Source organism: Diplotaxodon limnothrissa, linkage group LG10 (assembly GCF_057381915.1).
Source record: "Diplotaxodon limnothrissa isolate DT_005_m linkage group LG10, D_limnothrissa_male_GT1.1, whole genome shotgun sequence".
Lineage (NCBI taxonomy): Eukaryota > Metazoa > Chordata > Actinopteri > Cichliformes > Cichlidae > Diplotaxodon > Diplotaxodon limnothrissa.
Genome location: NC_140605.1, coordinates 10707760 through 10727159, shown reverse-complemented (window position 1 = coordinate 10727159; position 19400 = coordinate 10707760). Strand labels below are relative to the sequence as shown.

General features: G+C 40.4%; 1 protein-coding gene across 2 annotated transcripts; it reads right to left on the bottom strand.

The window, feature by feature from the left end:
• Positions 1-579: 579 nt before the first annotated feature.
• On the bottom strand, positions 580-18815 carry LOC146623895 (protocadherin alpha-C2-like). Of its 2 annotated transcripts, XM_085364375.1 has the most exons (4): positions 16041-18815; positions 13651-13709; positions 9958-10043; positions 580-4051 (listed from the first exon to the last, which is right to left on the bottom strand). In XM_085364375.1, exons 1-4 carry the CDS (start codon positions 18579-18581, stop codon positions 3738-3740), a joined length of 3000 nt encoding a protein of 999 aa, XP_085220501.1. In that variant the 5' UTR covers positions 18582-18815; the 3' UTR covers positions 580-3737. The 2 variants fall into 2 exon arrangements, with proteins under 2 accessions (XP_085220501.1, XP_085220502.1); XM_085364376.1 differs by lacking the exon at positions 13651-13709 and having other exon boundaries at positions 3989-4051.
• Positions 18816-19400: the final 585 nt, after the last annotated feature.

Genomic DNA, 19400 nt, shown 5'->3' with positions numbered 1-19400 from the left:
AGGGCGTCACAGTCTACTGAAGGAGAAAATAAGCTGTTAGTTCAACTGAATTCAAAACACTGTTTGAGATATTTAAGAAAAAAAAAACTTTATTTGTGACGTATTAACAAAACACATTACCAGATTGATTAAATCATAAGAATCACTATGATCACCTTTACAATGATGAGCAGGTGTACAAAAAAGTTATTAACAGATCTGCACTGTCACAGTCGACTGGTATGTGCCACTCACCGCCACACCCAACGACTGAGGAACATTCACTATACACAAGCAGAGAATACATCAACTTTATTTTTTTTTATTTCATTTTTTTGTATTTTGATATTTTTTTTCTTATTTTTCTGCCTTTTTCTCTACTGGGCAAGGGAAAGGTACAGAGGGTGAGCAAAGTATATAATTTCACAATAGTGTCTTTTTGATCATCATTTCAAAGTTGAACACAAGTTAGTTTAAGGACTGATTTTCTTATCCATGAAAATCATATGGGTAAAAACAGAAAGAAAAAAAGGCATTTCATAGCATAACACAATAGCATTATGTATATCTAGAAGATTAAATTTATTTTCAACATGATAAGAAAATGTGTTTCTTTTAGGTTTTTCCACAAATTGCTGCTGCCATGTCTGTATTTACTGTATGTTTGTGTCTGTATGGAGAGGTGTGTGTATTGTCTTTGAGAATGTGTATCAGAGGTATATGTAAATATTCCAATACGCATTTCCCAGTGGAAAAACATATCTATGTATATATATATATAGTATCTATATAGGATCTGTTTCCTTTGCTTATAACATGCAAACAGCCACTTGGTGATCTGACAGCACAGAAGTACACCTGAAGAACAGGGCAGGTGAGGAGGGAATAGTGTGCATGGGAAGGACTGAGCAGCACCTATATACCCCTATAGTGATCGGTAATATGGTGGTCTAATAAAAGGAACAGTGAGGTGAGATTTTATGACACTTTCAATCATGTTGACGCTGCTCCCATTTCTACCACACTATGTTTATACACAATATCAGTGCCAAAACTTCCCAGCAAACTTTTTCCCCCCATATTCATGTGGAGCCATAAAGCAAAAAAGGGGAAATTTTAAGGTGATGCCAGGTGAAGCCAATGAACTTTTGTCACCTTTCAGTCACAATTTTTATTATAATAGTAATTATCATAATTTGAATGCAGCCTCCAGCCTCTTTGTACTGCAGCTGAACTGTACTTCCCAGTCAGTGTTAACTGCAATACATGTGCTTGTGCAAAGGAGAAATGACTTGCCCAATAGTTTCTTTGTCTCCTACACTGTATCTACACAATGGACTACTATGACTACTATTTTCTGACTCTCACTCCATCTTGCCTCATATCTAGCACAGCATAATCTCAGTTTCTGCTAAGCTCTCAGGCGTCTTCGCAATTCAGTGCATACAAGTCATGCGAGAGATGACAGAGCTGTCAACAATGAGCAACCAGAGGAGACATTCTGGCAGAAACGCCTAAACTCAGCTGAAGTTGAGACAAAAAAAATGTCTATGAGAGTGTGACATGTGTCTATATGTCTATGTGTCTGTATCTGTGTAAATATGCAAATACACACATGTTACTGTTGTACAGTTCATTGAAGCAAAGTGGAAAGATGTCCAACCATGTTGATTTGAGGAAACAGGAGTAGAGCGAGGAAACAGGCGGCGGGCAAGCACATCCTACAAGCACTGAAGCAGGCGAGGCAGTGGCGCAAGGCTTAAAGAACAACTATTTAACATTCAAAGACAGAAGAGGACGGATCGGAACAGAAATGAAGCGACAAGCAGCGTTCCTGCTTCCTAGCCATATAATACACTCCCATGTTAAGGGTGGCATTGGCCTTCAGTTTTTGGAGTTTCCACAAAGGGCTGCGTATTCTTTTCGTGTATTTTGAATTTATGTGTTCATGTGTGCGTATGTTTGATTTGTTGGATTGTGTGTAAGCGGCGGAGAGAAAATCAGTGTTTGTGTACAGTAATGTGTCTTTCAGACTGGGTGTGCTAATTCAGACCCCATTAACCTGTGTCACATTCCAAGAGAAGAAGCCATGTCAGGGGCTGGTTGCATCAGCTGCACGTAGGTTCCCTAGTTATGGCCGAAGTCGCCACAATCCCATTTCAGGCATTGCTAAAATTACAAGCGGTACCACTACAGAAATCTGTCCAAACGTAACCTTAAGTAAACGCTAAACATATTAAGCAAGCAATAAAGCAGGTGCAAATGATACAAGTCACACAAATGCACTCACTAACAATAAAGAATCTAGTTTTCTGCACGCAGCATTTTTTTTTTCTTTAGCAGTTCCCTGCTGTTTTGCAACTTGAAGAGCCACAGCCATGATTTTGAATGTTTCTGTCCATTGTCTACACATTGCACAAACACTTTGGGCTATTTTCAACTATTTAGTGTGTCATTCCTTTTTTGTTGGCATTAGATTCCATGGAATGTGAAAAATAATACGCTGAGACTCGCCTTAGGTACTGTACCTAATCTGGTTAATTGTGTCAGTGCAGTAGCTACACTATAGTGTGATGAAAATACGGCTTAAAGCAAGGACAAAATTCGATGTGTTCAGTGTGAAACAGTTCCGAGTCTCAGCTAATGCATTTTTGTGCTATAGTCCATTAAAAAAAACAGGTAAAAAAAAACCCCAATAGAATTTCCAAAAACAAAATGATGTGCTTTAGAAAATGATTAGCCTTAAAAATGACTGGTAGAAAGTGGACTAAAACATTCAAATACTAGCATTTTCCTTTAAAAGTCAAATGAGAATCGGCCATGTTTTATGCCAATCTAGTCCCAAAACCATCCAGTATATTGCTATTACTTATTTGCTACTCATTCTAACTTTTAATAATATCAAAAGATCTAACCTTTGAACTCACGTCTTAATACCTACTCTATCATTGAATTTAGCGACATGCTAATTGCAAAGGAATTAGCAGTTATGAGGCCACCACTTTATATCCTAACCTGGGAACAAACTTGCGCATAGTTGGTGCAACCCAGTCCAGGTCCTCAGCCTCCACAATGTGCTATGTTACACTGAAACAGAGCTCTTTATTGAGCGTGGTCTAACTTCTTTCAGGCACCTTGTAGTCTCAAAGGTGCTAATCCTATGTTACGCATACTATATGCTGTTGTCTTTGCTCATTTTATTATATTTTTTACGTATTTATTTTTTATAAAAGCCCACATTTTTAGATTTTCTACAACGCCTCCATAATTCTGAAGACAATAGCCCCGTTTATTATTTTTTTTAATTTTAAAGTTATTTCTTTTACTTTTTACTTACCCTTGAACTAGTCAAAAAGGAGGAGGGCCAGAGATGTCATCACAGGCAGCCTCAGTGGACAATGGTCGTTACAAATAGTACACCTTTTTTGGGTGCTATTTTTGTTGTTGTTATACAAACTGGGGGTGGGGGAAGGGGTTGGGGAAGTGGGGGTGGGCAGCAAATCACAAAGGCTAATCTAAGACAATAAATCATTTTCTGGTGTAATTTGGTCCATTCTTTCGATAAAGAGCATTTGTTTAACAAGTTCGCATGACGTTTGGAGCCAGGCCTGGTCTAATGAGGATTTGGCCACTATACAATGTCTATGCAAATATGGCGCAAGGAGGCTCCCTTGGTTCTACAATATGCATTTGGCTTATTTTTCTGGCTCTGAAATTGGGTAGTTTGTTAATAGCTTTGCTGTCATATCACCACTTCTCTAGTCATCACCGCTTTCATCTTTTCCTTTCTCCTTCTTATCTTTCTTGTCCTTCTTCTTCTTTTTCTTCTTCTTGGCGTCCTCCTTCTTGCCAAAGCTTATGAATTCACCCTTGTCATCCACAGGACCTGGGTCGTGGCGGATAGAGATGATGGCTGGAGATCCAGGAATGATGAAGGCTTCAGGTGGAATCTCTCCTGGTTTCAGGGGCTGAGGAAGGCCATAGCCTTGTCCAGCGCCGTATCTGAAGTGCCAGCTGTTGCTGTTAACTCCAGCGCCCACTGGAGGTGATAGCTCTCCACCACCTTCTCCATCTACACACACGTGATTAAAAAATGGAAAAGAACAAAAAGGAAAAAGAAAAACAATGAAAAGAGAATAATTCATTACATTTTATTTATTTGTTAAAGGAACTGTTTAAAATTTTAGGGAATCGATATACTTAGCATTCTAGCTGAGAGATTCTGATTAAAAAAAGGAAAAAAATATTAACTTTTTAAAAACATCACATTACCTGGTACCCAGTTGCACCATAGAGATGCTGGTAAGCAGACTTAAATACCTTTAATGAGAGTTAGGCTAAAGCTATCCATTTGTTTCTAAAGCTTCCAAGCTAAACTATCCCAAAAGCCAAATAATGAAAAACTCAGCTAAATAAAATAAATGCAATATCACAGACCAAAATAATTTGGAAATCTTAAAGTAAGAGCAAAGTTAAATTGAAATGACAAAAAAGGAGAAAAGAGCTGAAATCAAAGCTATATAAGATATATTAAGGAAGTAAAATCTCAAATGAAAGCATCAATTGTCGAAAGAAGTGGTAAAGATGTGTAACTTGACTGATTTTGACTGATATCAATTTTCCATTAATCTTTTATCAATGAGGTGCATTTTGTTGGTACATTTACACATACGCGTTGTATACTCTTTCAATGCGGCCTTAACACGCAGCGATATTTTGATCGTTTTGCTTGTAAGTGGTAGAAGCATGATATGATACATTTGGCATTACAGGGTTAAATGTTGGCCTGACAATAGCCAAGATTCATATACTTTAAGGAGAGCAATGCAACCCAGTTCACTGAAGGGGACTGGAGGGGACTAACCTTTAAACCACAGGGATGTTTAACTTGGCAGTGCGATTTGTATTTGGATGATGGCTGCAGCATAATCCTACTCTCATTGGAAGCCAGAGACAAGGATTCAACAGTGCATGGATGTGAAAGATTAAGAAACCCAGATTGCAAATTGACAAAAAAAAAAAAATGAAGAAGGGATCTATAGCCTATATTGAATAATTATTTTGAAACGTGAGAAAAGGACCCATCTATTGAGGTCAAAGGGTCATACATTTCGTAATGCAAAAAGAAAGCGGATGCTAGATGAGATGAAGCCGGAGAGAGAAGGGAGAGAGAGCGTGAATGAGAGAGAGGCAGTAAGAAAGATGGGGGTGGGCGGGTTTTGCAGACACGGCGCTCTCAGGCTCACACCAGTTCCCTCTGCGCTGACCTACTTTCAGCCTGGATAATATTTAGATCAAAAACGGGCCCCTACAAAAAGATTCTGTTTGATTTTTCTTTGTAGGCTATTTATGACATTGCTGGAGTGCTGAAATGATTTCAACCACTGCCCCACTGGGAAGTACACTATTTTGAAAATGTGCGCTCTTCAGACGCACAGTGTCCCACAAAGTCCCCACAACGAGTCCATTGAGTATAAAAATATATAACACGTACAGGCTACAATGACAGCAGATGTAATGGTCTCTACTGAACTGGTCAGTCAGTCGCTCTGCATTATTGTGCTGTTTAACCTCAGTGAGCATATAAAGTGTATAGGCATTCTTCATATATGATTTATCATTGACTCATTGCAAGTACATTAGATATTAAATAAAGAAACTACAATGCCAGAAAGGGTCATTGATTTTAATATAGAAGGAGTAGTCAGATAAGAGAGAAATAAATTATTAGTTCGAATTAGTTTCTGCTTGCAGAAGTGATCATTTAATTATTACACATGTTTAACATTGGCAGCCTGGCTTCTGTCAGTCTGCCCCAGGGCAGCTGTGGCTACAACTGTAGCTGCCTCCACCAGTGTGTGAATGTGAGAGTGACTGAATAGTGGCATTGTAAAGCGCTTTGGGTGCCTTGAAAAGCGCTATATCAATCCACTCCATTATTATTGTTATTATTAAATTACTTACTAGTTTAATTTGTCAGCAACTTTCTGCCAGCCCTCGCTCCTTGCTTTTGCAGCCTTTGCAGTGTTCCCTTGCGTTCTGATTAAACTCTGAAACTCCTGAAATCCCTCACTCAAGAGTTCTTGCTCTGCTGCCGAAAAATACCGAGCCGAGTGCGCTCCGTCGACATTTTCGCCGACCAATCAGAGGGTTGCCGATCAATGTTTCCACTATCGATGCGTAGCCCCTTTTACGACACCCAGTGATGTCACATTACTGCGTCCAGCTGTACTAATCGTCAACAGCAGGTGTGTTCGGGGAACCGGAATAGCGAGCTCACGGTTAGCGCGATGGTTTGGTCTTGGATGTGTCATTTGATCTTGGATGTAGTGAGCGACGTACGAAGAACGGGCCCCTGATGCCTGCATGGCTTGTGTTCTTTTGTGTGTGTGTGTGGTGGTGGTGGTGGGGTTTGAACAAGCAGTGAGCATATTTGGATCAATGGATATAAAGATATCAGTTGTCAAATATCAAAACTCAAGCAGAAACTCTTAGAAGGTCTATACCTCACAGCAAACCATACTATTTGTTAGATAACTACACTAAAAATACTCCAGAAGGTACCAGAGAGACTTCCAGTTAAGTGACTCAAATTAGCTGAGGTAAAGCTTAGCGTCTACCTATCAGTCAAAGGGGCCATGGGCCTAATAATACATAGTGTTAAGCCTTTAAGCAATTTAAACAGGTGATCTCAATATATTAAAACTCACTCTAGAGTTCCCATAAAGGCCAAATAATTTCTGGTCTCCATAGAGGCTGTAAAAACATTTATTTCTGCTGTCTGGCAATTTACCATTGGGAGGGAGGGATTGGCTTAACCTTTGAGCCAGCGCTGCTTAATTTTTCATCCTGAAATGTTGCTACTTGCGTTGGTGGAAACATCTGGATCTATAATCTGTAGTAAATAAATGTTTGGATGATCTTTAGATTTTCTACAATTTTAATTTTGATTTGTAACCATGTTACCATTACCTGCTTAGAGTACCAAATGTGTGTGGATATAGTATACACAGAGCAGAGGTCAAAAAGTTTGTATTTCTCTGCATGATGTACAGAGAAGTACAATATCCACTGACACAGCATACTGAAACAAATGGGTATCGCCTTAGTGTCTTGGAACATTCTAGGGCTTCATGCACTGCTTGAAAAAAATCCAGACCTCTGGCATTGTTAATTTAAAAAACAACCCACGTTTTAATTCAGACATTTCCTGTTTAGGTGTATATAAGCTCTTCATGTCACAGAGTGCAAAATTTTAAAGAGCTTTGCTGCCTTTGTGCTGCTGTTTATCTAACATGCTCCAGCCAGTGTTTCTTTTTAACAGCCTATACTTCACAGCAAATGGATTACACTGTAACTGCTAGTGAGCAGGGAAGTATAGCGAGGAGCATGTAGTGGCACCTGATGTGAAAATATAAGGGTGTCGGAAGCCTCATTTGGTGTAACCTACATTTAAAATAGGCTACTCCGAGACACGGTTCCATCTGAAATGAATCCCTCTGATGGTTTGTGGCACACTGACATGCGACAGTCACAGTGCTCGTACATATATGTGACATGTACCACATGTATTCTGCATAGGAAGCATAAACTTTGCTTTTCCACCTGATATCCTCTAAAATGCCTTTTCTTTCTTTCTTAAAACCATGATTTTGCCAAGTCCCCTTCCCCTTTACTCCTCTGTTTTTTTGTCTCTAAATATTCCATTCAGAGATATGACCGGTTGTTATGGAAACTGCCTTCGCCCACTCCCTGCTGATGGAGGGTGCGGCTGCTGCAGCAATCTCTCAGTTAGACAGTGTTGCCAGGCAACAGGTCACATGGTGTTCCCTAGCAACACCACTACTGCAGGAACCTGCCAATCCTCTTAACCTTTCTCTCTCTGTTTCTCCATCCCCCCACACCTCGCTTTTTTTCCCTCCATCCCCCTGTACGTCTCCTCTGTTCATCTTCTAATCACAGTTTCTTTAAATGTTGCCACATCTTTCTTTTTTTTATGGCACTTTCTTGTTTGTGATAACAGCACATCTCCCCCTCTGGCATCAGACAAATGTCTCCTCATCTGCACCAAGGGTCATTTACATAAACACAGTTTTGAAGGTGCCACATTTAGATGCATCACAGCATGTCGGAAGACTTCATTGTGATAAATCGCAGCAAAGATTTCTGGCACAACTTCACCTATTTCCAAGGTGCATGGAGAGGATGAAAGAATTCACAATGCAGGAACTCCAGCAACACTTGATGGAAGATGAAGAACTTTAATAATTGGCCAATTATTAATAATTGGTCAATTATTAAAGGCTTCATTGTGATAACAGTTTGCTACAGATGTGAAAATGTGTCACAATAAAGGATGACGTGTAACAGAGAGGATAAACTTGTCTGTGCTATTGCACTAAGCCACTTCTAAAAATGTATTTCCTAATGCATCAGCAACAACTGGAAGGACCGCAGTATGCTGAGCACTCCGCTTAAAGATAATATTTGAGACAATATTTGAGTCTTTATAGGGGCGGAGTTGGCCAGATGGTTTCCATCTGCTGTAAGTAAAAAAATTGCACATTTTTTGCTGCACTCTGGCAGAGGGGAATACACTAGAACTGGGAAATGATGCAGCTGGTATCTCAAACAATTTCCCAACTTCCTTTTATACAGAGAGAAAAAAAATCTTTATTTATTCATGTTTACTGACAGGCAGTAAATTCATATTCTGTCCCTGGTTTGCCAAGTGATTTACTGTGATGCTACTCTTCACCCTCAAGTGTCTACGTATGTCCTAATTCCTGAAGCCAGACAGAAAATCAATGAATGGAAGCGGGGGTGGAAGAATAGGGGGACGGTTCACAGTGCTGAAACATGGTTTTGAAATCTTGCTTACCAAAGTCTTCCAGCCTCTGTGCCCTTGTAAAGTTCCACACACAAACTTTTAAGCATTAGCTCTAAGATACACTTTCTGTAAAGCACAGGTCTATGAGTCCAGCTTTCTTTACACATCAGTTGTGTTGCAACATTTTTCAGCACTGTCACCCACTCACTAACTCATTCTTATAAGAGACAGCTGCCTTTTCTGATTTCTAGCTCTTGCTTGCTGCTGTTGTGGAAAGTGACAATATTCTAGGTATGAAAGTGCTCTGCATAAGGGTCCAACGGCTCTGGTGGCTATCTGACTATGCATGTTGCTTGGCCTATGGAACTCTGCATACATGCTAATTTGTTTGTTTGCTGACAGTTACATGATGAGACAAATGTCAATTACTTATTTATGGTAAATATTAATGGTGGATAAAAAGTTATAGATTAGGGTGCTGGTTTAGCTGAGTGGGTGAGCAGGTGACTGGTTCACCTGCTCAAGTCTGACCCGTGGCCTTTTGCTGCATGTCTTCCCCTCTCTCTCTCTCTCCCCGCTTTCCTGTCTACCTACACTGTCTCTATCCAATAAAGGTTAAAAGGCCAAAAAAATGATCTTACAAAAAAAGTTGCAGGTAGAGATTGAACACGGGTTCTTCTTCAAAAGAGGAACCTGTCAAAATTAGGAAAAAAATCTTTAAGATTTTGGCATAAGGTGTTGACCTTGGCAGTGGGCTTCACTGTTCAGCTGCCCTTCAAGTTATATCATGATGTAAGGACAAAAACAGCTTCTCATCCATCAAAAAGTAGAACTTTTTCCTTTGCTTTATTTTATTGTTTTGTATTTTATTTTATTTCATTTCATTTTATTTTGTTTTATTGTGTTTTGGATTTTTAGTCTACTTTTTCTTGGGACACTTTTTTCTAATGTACAGTACTTTGGTCAACACTGTTGTTTTAAATGTGTTATATAAATCAACTTGACCTTGACCTAGATGGTTTAACCCAAATTATATTTTGGGCATCTGAACTATTTCTAGCTAAATATTCTGAACTACATCTAACTAACACAAAATCAGTTTAAAAAAAATCTTCATCCTGTATCCTGATTCCTACATTTCCACTCACCTGCAGCACTAGATACAGTGGGCCAGTTCTGAACCAGCATGCCCTGGGCTCCCTGCATCACAGAGGACTCCTCCATGTGGACGGAACTGAAAGGCAATCACATTTAGTCAGTGAAAAATTTGCAAACATTCAAATATTTAAAAATAGGACACATTTTCCTTAACATTCGGAGATTTTGTTATGAAATTCAAATGATTGTTGGTGCAGACCCTGGAATCCATCCACAACTGAGCAATTTAAAATAATAGTCTAATAAGATGACATTTCTGTTTAATATAAGGCAAATTAAGTGGTATTCAAATAGCTTAAAAACTTTCAAACAGCAATACTGATTATTTTAGACATTGACAGTGGCTTTCTGGCTCTCCAGAAAGAGAAATTGTGGATACATTCATGTGGTCTTGTTGTAAGTGGGTACAGCCCCCCACCCCCACTTTAAAAAAAAAAAACCCCAAACCCAAACCCAAACCATCCCACCCTTCAGGCTGAATACCTGTGCTTTGCCTCATATGACAGAATATCTAAAGACTCAGGGCTTTTGTAATGCATTTAAATTGGTCTAGGAATAGCTATGAAGAAAGACGGAGCACATAAAAGAATGAGCGACTTTTCACAGAATAGAAATATGCATACTGACGACTACTGTAGGACTACATGAAGTGCTCTTTAAACTTTGCTGCTTATAATGGAAACTGAAAATAGCTGTTCTGTCCCAGATAACCAGCTGTTTTATGTGGTTGTGTTTGTGGTTGAAGTTGACCAGGATTAAGAACCGCTAAAACAGTGCGCACCAGTATACACTATAACTACACTAAAATACTATAACTATGGCCAAACACCTTGCTACATGAAAACAGTGCCACTTGCAAAGAATAACAAAGGTGCACTGCAAGTCTTCATTTTCATTCATTTTGGAGCTTCCATGTAAAATATGACTTGACGGATTTCTGCACTTGTAATCGTTCCATAGCTTTTGAAATTTATAAGCATAATGAACTATCCTGATCCATGCTCAGTGTTTTGAATAGTAATTGAATATGTCTAAATGACTTTGATATCACAATAGAATAATGCATAAAATGCATATGTTTCATTGTGTGCCTTTAAAAAAAGTAATTCAACACTTTAAGTGACAAATACTTTCATATTCACTTTGAAATAATAGCATAATGTAGGTTAATGTAGTTGTTACATGTTTATACAAATACATAAGAATACTACTGATGGCAATAGTATATATAGAGCTTTTCAAATGTAGAGCTTTTTAAAAAGATCAGTTAAACCAGTGAAAAAGTCATTTAACAGTCTATCAATCAAATTTTTTACTAATTACAGATTTAGTACAGTGTGAGACTTTGTTTTGCCATCATTTTTGGGTGTGCTAGCTTTTCATCTTCCCTGTGATCTTTGTTTCACCTTGTGTGTGTTAGCAGGGGCTGAGCTATAAGAAGCACAGTAGGGGAGAAACAGGTGAAGTGAAGACAGCAAAACTATTTAAGTTAAAGAGCACTTGGTACTTTTCTACGAGTGCAATAAGCCTACCAACAAATGTTAATCCGTTTGCATCCAAGGATGAACAGATGTCGATCCCAGATGTCTGAAAATCAGGCCAAAAATATCAGCATTTTCTAAATCAGCCAACCTGAATCTGCCAGCAGTAACAAGGTTGCTAGAAGTTCTCCTTCTGATGATAGGAAAGCTAGTTCTGGCCAGTGCCCTAGCAACCCCCAAACAAGAGGAAGAGATCTGGCTTTCACCTACACTGGCTGCTAGAGAGAAAGACTAACAAGGGTACAATTAGGTGCAAAAATAGGAATTTAACTCAGTTCTGAGAAAGAAAAACAATTATTTTAGTTTGTCCAATTTTCTGAGTGACTGAGCAAACCTGCCCCTTTCCATCCTGGTCTCCAGTTTTTAAGCTAAGGGAAGCCAACTGACAGCTTGCTTTATAGCGTTATCTTTACCACGCTGACACCGTGGTGTGAAAACAATCACATTTGAGGAAATGCATTTGGCAGAAAGTCCAAATATTTGACTAAATATGAGTGTATGAGCTTATATAAAACTGACACACCCACCCTAGCAAAAAATCTTTTCCCTCATCCATTTGTTATACATATATAGTTAATTGTTGTTGACTAGGTTTTTCTGCAGCACATTAATACTATCATCTGCAACCTGCATTATCTTGATTTCCCCATGAAGAAAAAATGACCAGGTGTATTCTAAGCAGTTTGATGTATACGAATATGACACAGAAAGTACTGATGTACTGCACTTCTGTCTACACTCAGAATATGGGTCAACAGTGCTGGTGTTACATGCTGTTACATTACAGCACGCCTGTGTTGTGGCTAAGTGTTGATGTGAGCCATCTCTGTGTCTCTGTGTGTTTTACAGTCACTGTCATTTAAGAAGTGGCAGCGGCAAATTGCAGTGATGATTTATCTGAATCCATGTCATGTAACAGTGACTTGATGACAGAGTGCACATGATCCATACAAATTAACACTAATATCCAATTAAATCAACTTAGACTAAGAAGATGACTTCACAAATGAGCGGTAAGCACTGGTACCATGAAATTTGGGAGAGTTTTGCAGAAAGCATAGGCGTGTGAATAGTAAACACATTAATTCCTGATGTCCCTGCTGTTTTTAGATCAACTTATGGGGAAATAAATGACATTTTCTGACATAATCATGGGAAAACTGTTAAGTTTTGTTTTTGGGTAGAATTTTTTCTAATCGTTGGTGCTTTTTTCTATGATCCTCTTCATTTCAGTATTCTCTGATTTGCAGCTAATGACACTGCTTAAAGTGTAGTGCTTCATTAATTAGATATATGTAGGTGGGAATACTCGAATATTCATGAAAGAGCAAGCACACTAAAATCACAGCAATCTATTGTTGACACAATACCTAGGAGAGGTTTCAAGCCCAAATCTTAGAAATCATGATTTTAGGAGAGGATAATCATGGCTAGAGTACTACAGTGTTTGTAGACTTAAAACAATTCAAATGTTTTAGTTTAATATGTCTTTGGAGGTGTTGTTTTGTGTGGATTTGGTCTAACAATAAGAAGTGGAAAAACTTAGAGATGTAAAAAAACATCATCTTTGCACAATAATATGTGATACACAGAGAAATGCAAACGCATGCATGGGGTGGTGGTGAGGGGCAGTTGTACATGCAGACACTGAAGCACATGTGCATGTGATAATCTAGGAAATGTCATCATCTGCCTGTTTGTCCTTCATGCTTCCAGCTTAAAGACTGCAAGTGAGGGAGTGATGCTCAGAATGTAGATGACCTATATAGTATTTCACTGCAGAGGACCAAGGCTATGAATCCAGTGACCGAACCGCAAAGGCCTTTTCCCAAAGGGAGAGGTTGAGGTTAAAGGTTCAAACAAATGCTTAGGCGCCACTCACAGTCATTTCTGACAAGCTACAGCATTAGTGTTGCAGTAGCTTTTTGAATCATTTCCATAGAGGTGTAGGGATAAATGTAACTGTAACATGTGAATAAATCATTTGCTTGGGGAATCGTATATGCTATAGTTGCAAGAGCAAAATGAGGGGTCTCTCTAATGGTGCAGACTAGATGGCGGCAGGATGAGTAGAGTGGAAAGGTGGAACCTTTTTTGAGATGATAAAAAGTTGCACAAGACTTTAACGTGGAAAATGCTTACCTCTGCACCCCTGCCCTCAAAGATGCAGAATATCTCCAGTCAGCATTCGGGGCTTTGGGCTGAGCGAGCAAGAGGGAGAGAGAGGTTGCGAGAGAAAAGAAAATGAAGGAGAGAGAGGTAGAGACAGAGAGGGAGGATGAAGAGAGTAAGTTTAGCTTGATCTCATACTGTGCAGAGCCATGGCCTCATCAATTAATCATGATACGCATCCCAGCTCTGGACGTGATAGGAACACTGCAGTTGTGTCACTGATTACAAGCACAAACACACACACTTATGCACGCACGCACACACGCGCGCGCACACACAAACACACAAACACACACACACGAAAGGACTTTAATAAGGACAATGACTGCAAGCCATATTGACAGCTTCTGGACAGTCTCTCATTCCACTGTTCTGTAAATGTGTGAGCTGGGAGAGTAATGCCCTTTAAAGGAATACTATGATGACAGTACAGACTGATGCGTATGTGTTTGTGTGTCACTGGAGTAAATCTGTCTGCTCCTGATGAACCTAGCTGAGTGCTTCAAATTCCCAGCAGCCCTCTGGTAAATAATTGCCTTTAAACTCCAATAAAAAAGAGAGACCAGCCACATCCACTATCTCTGGCCTGCATTGGTCCTTGCTATATTAAGATACGGCTATCTCAGCTATCAACACATAGTATTTATAAAAGTATTTCCTCTTTACTTGTGTTCCTTTTCTGAATATCTCATCTAAAACATTAAATTATCATTAATCAATGGTAACTGTATGGACACATTTTAATAGTACATAGCACATTCTATACTTGCACTGAAAACCTGATAAACAAAATTCCACATGAGCACAGAAATTTAAAAAGTATTGGTGAAGTTCAGATCTGGGGCTTGAGGCTATTCACCATTGAAAGCCTGCTAGGACTCCCAGAAATAAGTGGAAGTCCCAATATGACTTTGGTCATTGTAGATTTCACTGATGATTCTACATTTAAGTTCAAAGAACGTCCCCCTCTTTGCAATATAAATGGCATAGAGGGGCAAGTCATTGTTTTAATGAGCTAAAGCGCTATATAAATACAGGCCATTTACCATTTACAAGTTAATGCTTCACAGCCATTAATTATGCCGGACTCTTTCATAATCATGTTCTTCATGAGTAGGCACATGCACAACGCTGAATTTAAAAAAAAGCTGTGTTTAAGAAACAAACCTGCGCTGGCAGCAGCAAGTGTCCCAGATAAAGAAAGCACATCATGTTCCTTAGTTCATATCAGGGGGGAGTATTTTTTGCTGGTAGACCCAGCCCATTTGAGTAAATTTAATTTGCAAGGCTGATGAACACAGTGTAGAGGTTAATTTCATTTACACTGCTACACTTGTCTTGATCAGATTTATTTTTAAAATAACTAATTTACCAGAGACTGCCACCTGCTAATTAAGACAGGGAACTCGTGGAAAATCCAAACCTTCAACATCATATAAATTAAAAAACAACAACAACAAAAAAGCAAAAAACTAAAAATAACTGAAAAAATGAATATTTGCATCATCAGCAAGCATTAGTGATAAAAGCAGAATGTGTCACCCCAAACTTTTTTGCAAGAGTCATTTAAGACATAATCTAAATGACTTTAGAATAACTTTAAAATAAACACAAATGGAAATAATGTGCTCAGGAAATCACATAAGCCAAACCCTTGATTTTAATATTGCCAGTTAAAAAGCTCTATTATTAAATGAGGTTAACTCATTAATGATTCTCTCTTTTTTTTTAAAAAAATCACCCAGAAGTCATAAATGCAATACAGCCATAAAAATAAACCTCAAAACTAACCATAATCAGAAATCAAGTCAGGAAACCCCAACTGCTCCTATGTCACTGCCTTACTCAACACAACAAAAACACAGACAAATCAAAACTGCATGCAAAGAGGGTGACCAAGTAGTAGGAATGATACATGACCTGTTCCTGGTGTAGACGTGATGACAATCTCAAGGTGAAACACAAATCTCTGAATCATCAGAAATAACATAGGACCCTTGAAAAGCATCACAACTGACACTAATTCGGTGTGAGTGCTGAGCTAGGCTACACTGAGTGAGTTTGCAGTGCAAGTGGGAACTAAACAAAGAGACTGAAGCTTGCAGGGATTCAGTTCAGGAGAGGGTAAAAACCTGATGTGCAACATGTCATCTCCCTGCAGCAACAAAGTGACAGTGACAGAGAATATGGTAACACTGCACACTGGCACCATATTGGAATGAAAAGTCCGGTTTGGTATGTTTAAAAGTGCCTAATACTGCTTACACCTTGGTCAAATTCAAGACACTTTTTAAAACTTGAAGGTTCCTGACCTTCCGGCTATGCGAACAAAAGGTAAAAATAAAAAATTCATGACCCACCTCTGGGCAGATTTGGAGGGAGGCATCGGGCATGCTGAGTCTGCGTACAAATCCACTTCCACTGGTGAAAAAGCGGTCGGCACCGCTGCCCCAGGTGCCGCTGATGGGTCGTCCTGTGTTGTAGAACATGAAAGTGTCACTGCCAGACGTGGCAGTCAGGCAGGTCTTGTAGCAGTAAGTCTTCGTTAGGGAGCCATTCCCACGTACTTCGATGTAGTGAGGCTCCACTTTAAGGTCTCTCCGAAGCACCACATTGTTATTAGGCTGGCCTGGAGCTCCACTGCTGCCACCTCCGCCAGCACTCACGCTGCTGTTCCCACCATCTGGAGGGGGTTTCTGTGACACACAGCATGGGGAACAGGACCCAGGCTGGGTGCAGTAGGCGTGGCAGCGGACAATAGCCAGCACCACCACAGTGACCAGGAAAACAAAGGTCGTGGCACTCAAAGCCACGGTCAAGTAGACGGTCACTTTGGACAAAGGGATTGGGCCTTGAGGTCGCATAATCCTCTTGGGATCAGACACCACTTTTGGTGGCACCTCCATGACTGCCACGTTAATAGTAGCAGTGGAGGAAAGAGCAGGCTGGCCATGATCCTTTACAAGAACAGTTAGAGTGAAGGAGGTGGAGTTGTCTTCCAAGATCCTCCGAGTGGTCCTGATCTCTCCGTTGTGTTCATGCACCTTGAACAAGTCCGGGTCAGTGGCTGTCTCCAGCACATACCCCAGCCAAGCATTTGGACCAGCGTCTGCATCGTATGCCACCACTTTGGTCACCAGGACACCAGGTTCGGCATTCTTTTGTACCGTCTCCAAGGAGCGCGTGCCATTGCCAGGGGGGTTGACTATCAGTGGTGCATGGTCATTCTGATCCATTATATAGATGTAGACTGTGGCGACGCGGCTGAGCGGAGGAATGCCCCCATCTTGGGCTTTGACCTGGAAGTGAAACTCTCTCAGTGACTCATAGTCAAAGGCTCGCAGGGCATAAGCCTCCCCTGTATCGGCCTTCACAGACACATATGAGGTGACAGGAATGCCGTGGTTGTTGTCATTGAGCACTGTGTAGGTGATGCGTGCGTTCTCTTTGATGTCGGCATCTCCAGCTTTCACAGTACACAAAGAGGCCCCGGGGGCATTGTTCTCAGCCACATAGACTGTATATGAGGTCTGTTCAAATCGTGGAGGGTTGTCATTAACATCTGCCACATCCACCTGTATAGTCTTCTGGGAGGATAGGGGAGGATTTCCTCCATCTGTGGCACTCAGAGTGACATTGTAGGCATCAGTGGTCTCACGGTCCAGAAAGGCTGAGGTAACCAGAGTGTAATAGTTTCTGAATGACTTGATCTTGAATGGAAGGCCTGCTGGGATCTCCAAGTTCACCTGCTTGTTAGCTCCAGAGTCTCGATCAGTAACACTAATAAGGGCCACAACTGTGTCTGCACGGGCATCCTCCCTCACGGGGCTCGACAGAGATGACAACACTATCTGAGGGACGTTGTCATTCACATCCACAACCTCTACTACCACCTTACAGTGTGCTGCCACAGCACCGGGGCCCCTGTCCATTGCCTGAATGTACATCTCATAGGAGTTAGTCTCTTCATAATCAACATTGTTTCTCACTCTTATCTCTCCTGTATTAGTGTCCATGCTGAACATCTGCCTCACTCTCTCCGGGGTGTAGCTGCTGAAGGAGTAATAAATCTCCCCATTTGTGCCCTCATCCAGGTCAGTTGCATTCAGTTTGATCACCAGGGTGTCTTTGGGGGAGTTTTCTAACACTTTCACTTTGTACACTGAGCTGTCAAATGAGGGAATATTGTCATTTGAGTCCAGTACCCGGACACTGATTTTAGTCGTCCCCGTTTTTTCCGGCGTCCCACCATCCACAGCACTTAGAATTAATTGATGGTAAGGCGTCTGCTCGCGATCAAGGGGCTTTTTGAGCACAAGCTCGATGTGCTTTGTATTTAGAGAGGGTTTGTTAGAAACCAGCGCGAAATGGTCGTTTGTGCTAAGCTGATACATGCGAACAGAATTTGACCCAGTATCTGGATCTTGAGCGTTTTCAATTGGGTAACGAGACCCCGGTAAAGCAGACTCTATTATTTCCAATTGATACTCGTCTCTGGGGAACTGCGGCGCATTGTCGTTGGCATCTACAATCTCCACCTCGACGTGGTGCACTTCAGTGGGGTTTTCAATCAGCACCTCTAGATTAATGAGGCAGGTGCTGGATAAATCGCACAGTGCCTCCCTGTCAATCCTTTCATTGACAAGCAATTTCCCATTTTTGGGGTTGACAATCACATTGCGTTTGCCGCTGTTGGAGGTTACCTTGATTTTTCGGGTGGCGAGCTTTCGAATATCCAGCCCCAAGTCATGCGCTAGATCACCAACCAGTGCCCCATTTTCTAGTTCTTCTGTAATCGAATATCGTAACTGTCCAAATGAAAGGCCACAAAATAATGAAAATATCACAAAATAAAAAGGCACATTATTCCCTATCCGGTTGCACAGCCCAGCCACAGCCATTGCAAGCTCACAGGATCCGCAGACGGATTAAATGCAGCCTTCCGCCTTTTTAGCTTGCAGTATCTCGCATCCCAGCACCTCATTAAGGTGGGCTAATTGGTGTCCCGGTAAATGAAACAGAAGCGGCTCATCCACTGTGATACCCGGCTGAAGCGAATCCTCTCCAGCGCATCCATATTACCTTTGTCCGTGAGGCGCTTTTTTTGTCTCCAATGCGCGCTGCTGACGGGTGTGTTTCCCTGTCGCTGGAGCCGTCAGATAATCAAGGCAGGCGAAGTTTTACCTTATGGAATCGGAAAAGACTGCTGTCCCTTTCAAAATAAAATTATAAGCGGTCTGTGCCCAAGTTTGCTTGCACTAGAAGAGAAGAAAAAACGATTTAACCAATCCAATGTGTGGGATTATTTTAGGCGCTGAAATAAAAGGAAAAAGGTCACAGCTTGGCGAGGAGTTCTGTAATTCCTTACTTACAAAAAAAATTGTAAAATTTTGAACCATTATGAATAATAATTTGTTCATAATCACATAAAAATTTGTGATATGTCACTTAACTATTACCATTTTAAATAGTTATTTTAGTATTGATTAAAGACTTTTATGTGAGACGTGATGCTTGAAATGTATTACATTTTTTTTGTGCCTCATGTTGTATGACATGATTAAAAAGTATTATGTTTATGTATTTAATTTAGTTTAATAAATGGAACTATGAACCAAGCACTACGGATCAAATATTTACACAGTATGTTCTGTGCAAAAAAAGCAGTGCAGTCTGTTCATATTAGGTTTATTTTGAATGGATAACCGGAACTCATAAAA

Excerpts from the sequence above, each read along its gene's own strand:
- LOC146623895 (XM_085364375.1), bottom strand. The coding sequence starts at position 18,581 with ATGGCTGTGGCTGGGCTGTGCAACCGGATAGGGAATAATGTGCCTTTT. Across the intron at positions 13,710-16,040 it reads CCCTCCAAATCTGCCCAGAG|CCCAAAGCCCCGAATGCTGA; the intron begins GTGGGTCATGAA and ends TTGCTCGCTCAG. Across the intron at positions 10,044-13,650 it reads TTGAGGGCAGGGGTGCAGAG|TTCCGTCCACATGGAGGAGT; the intron begins GTAAGCATTTTC and ends ATTGCCTTTCAG.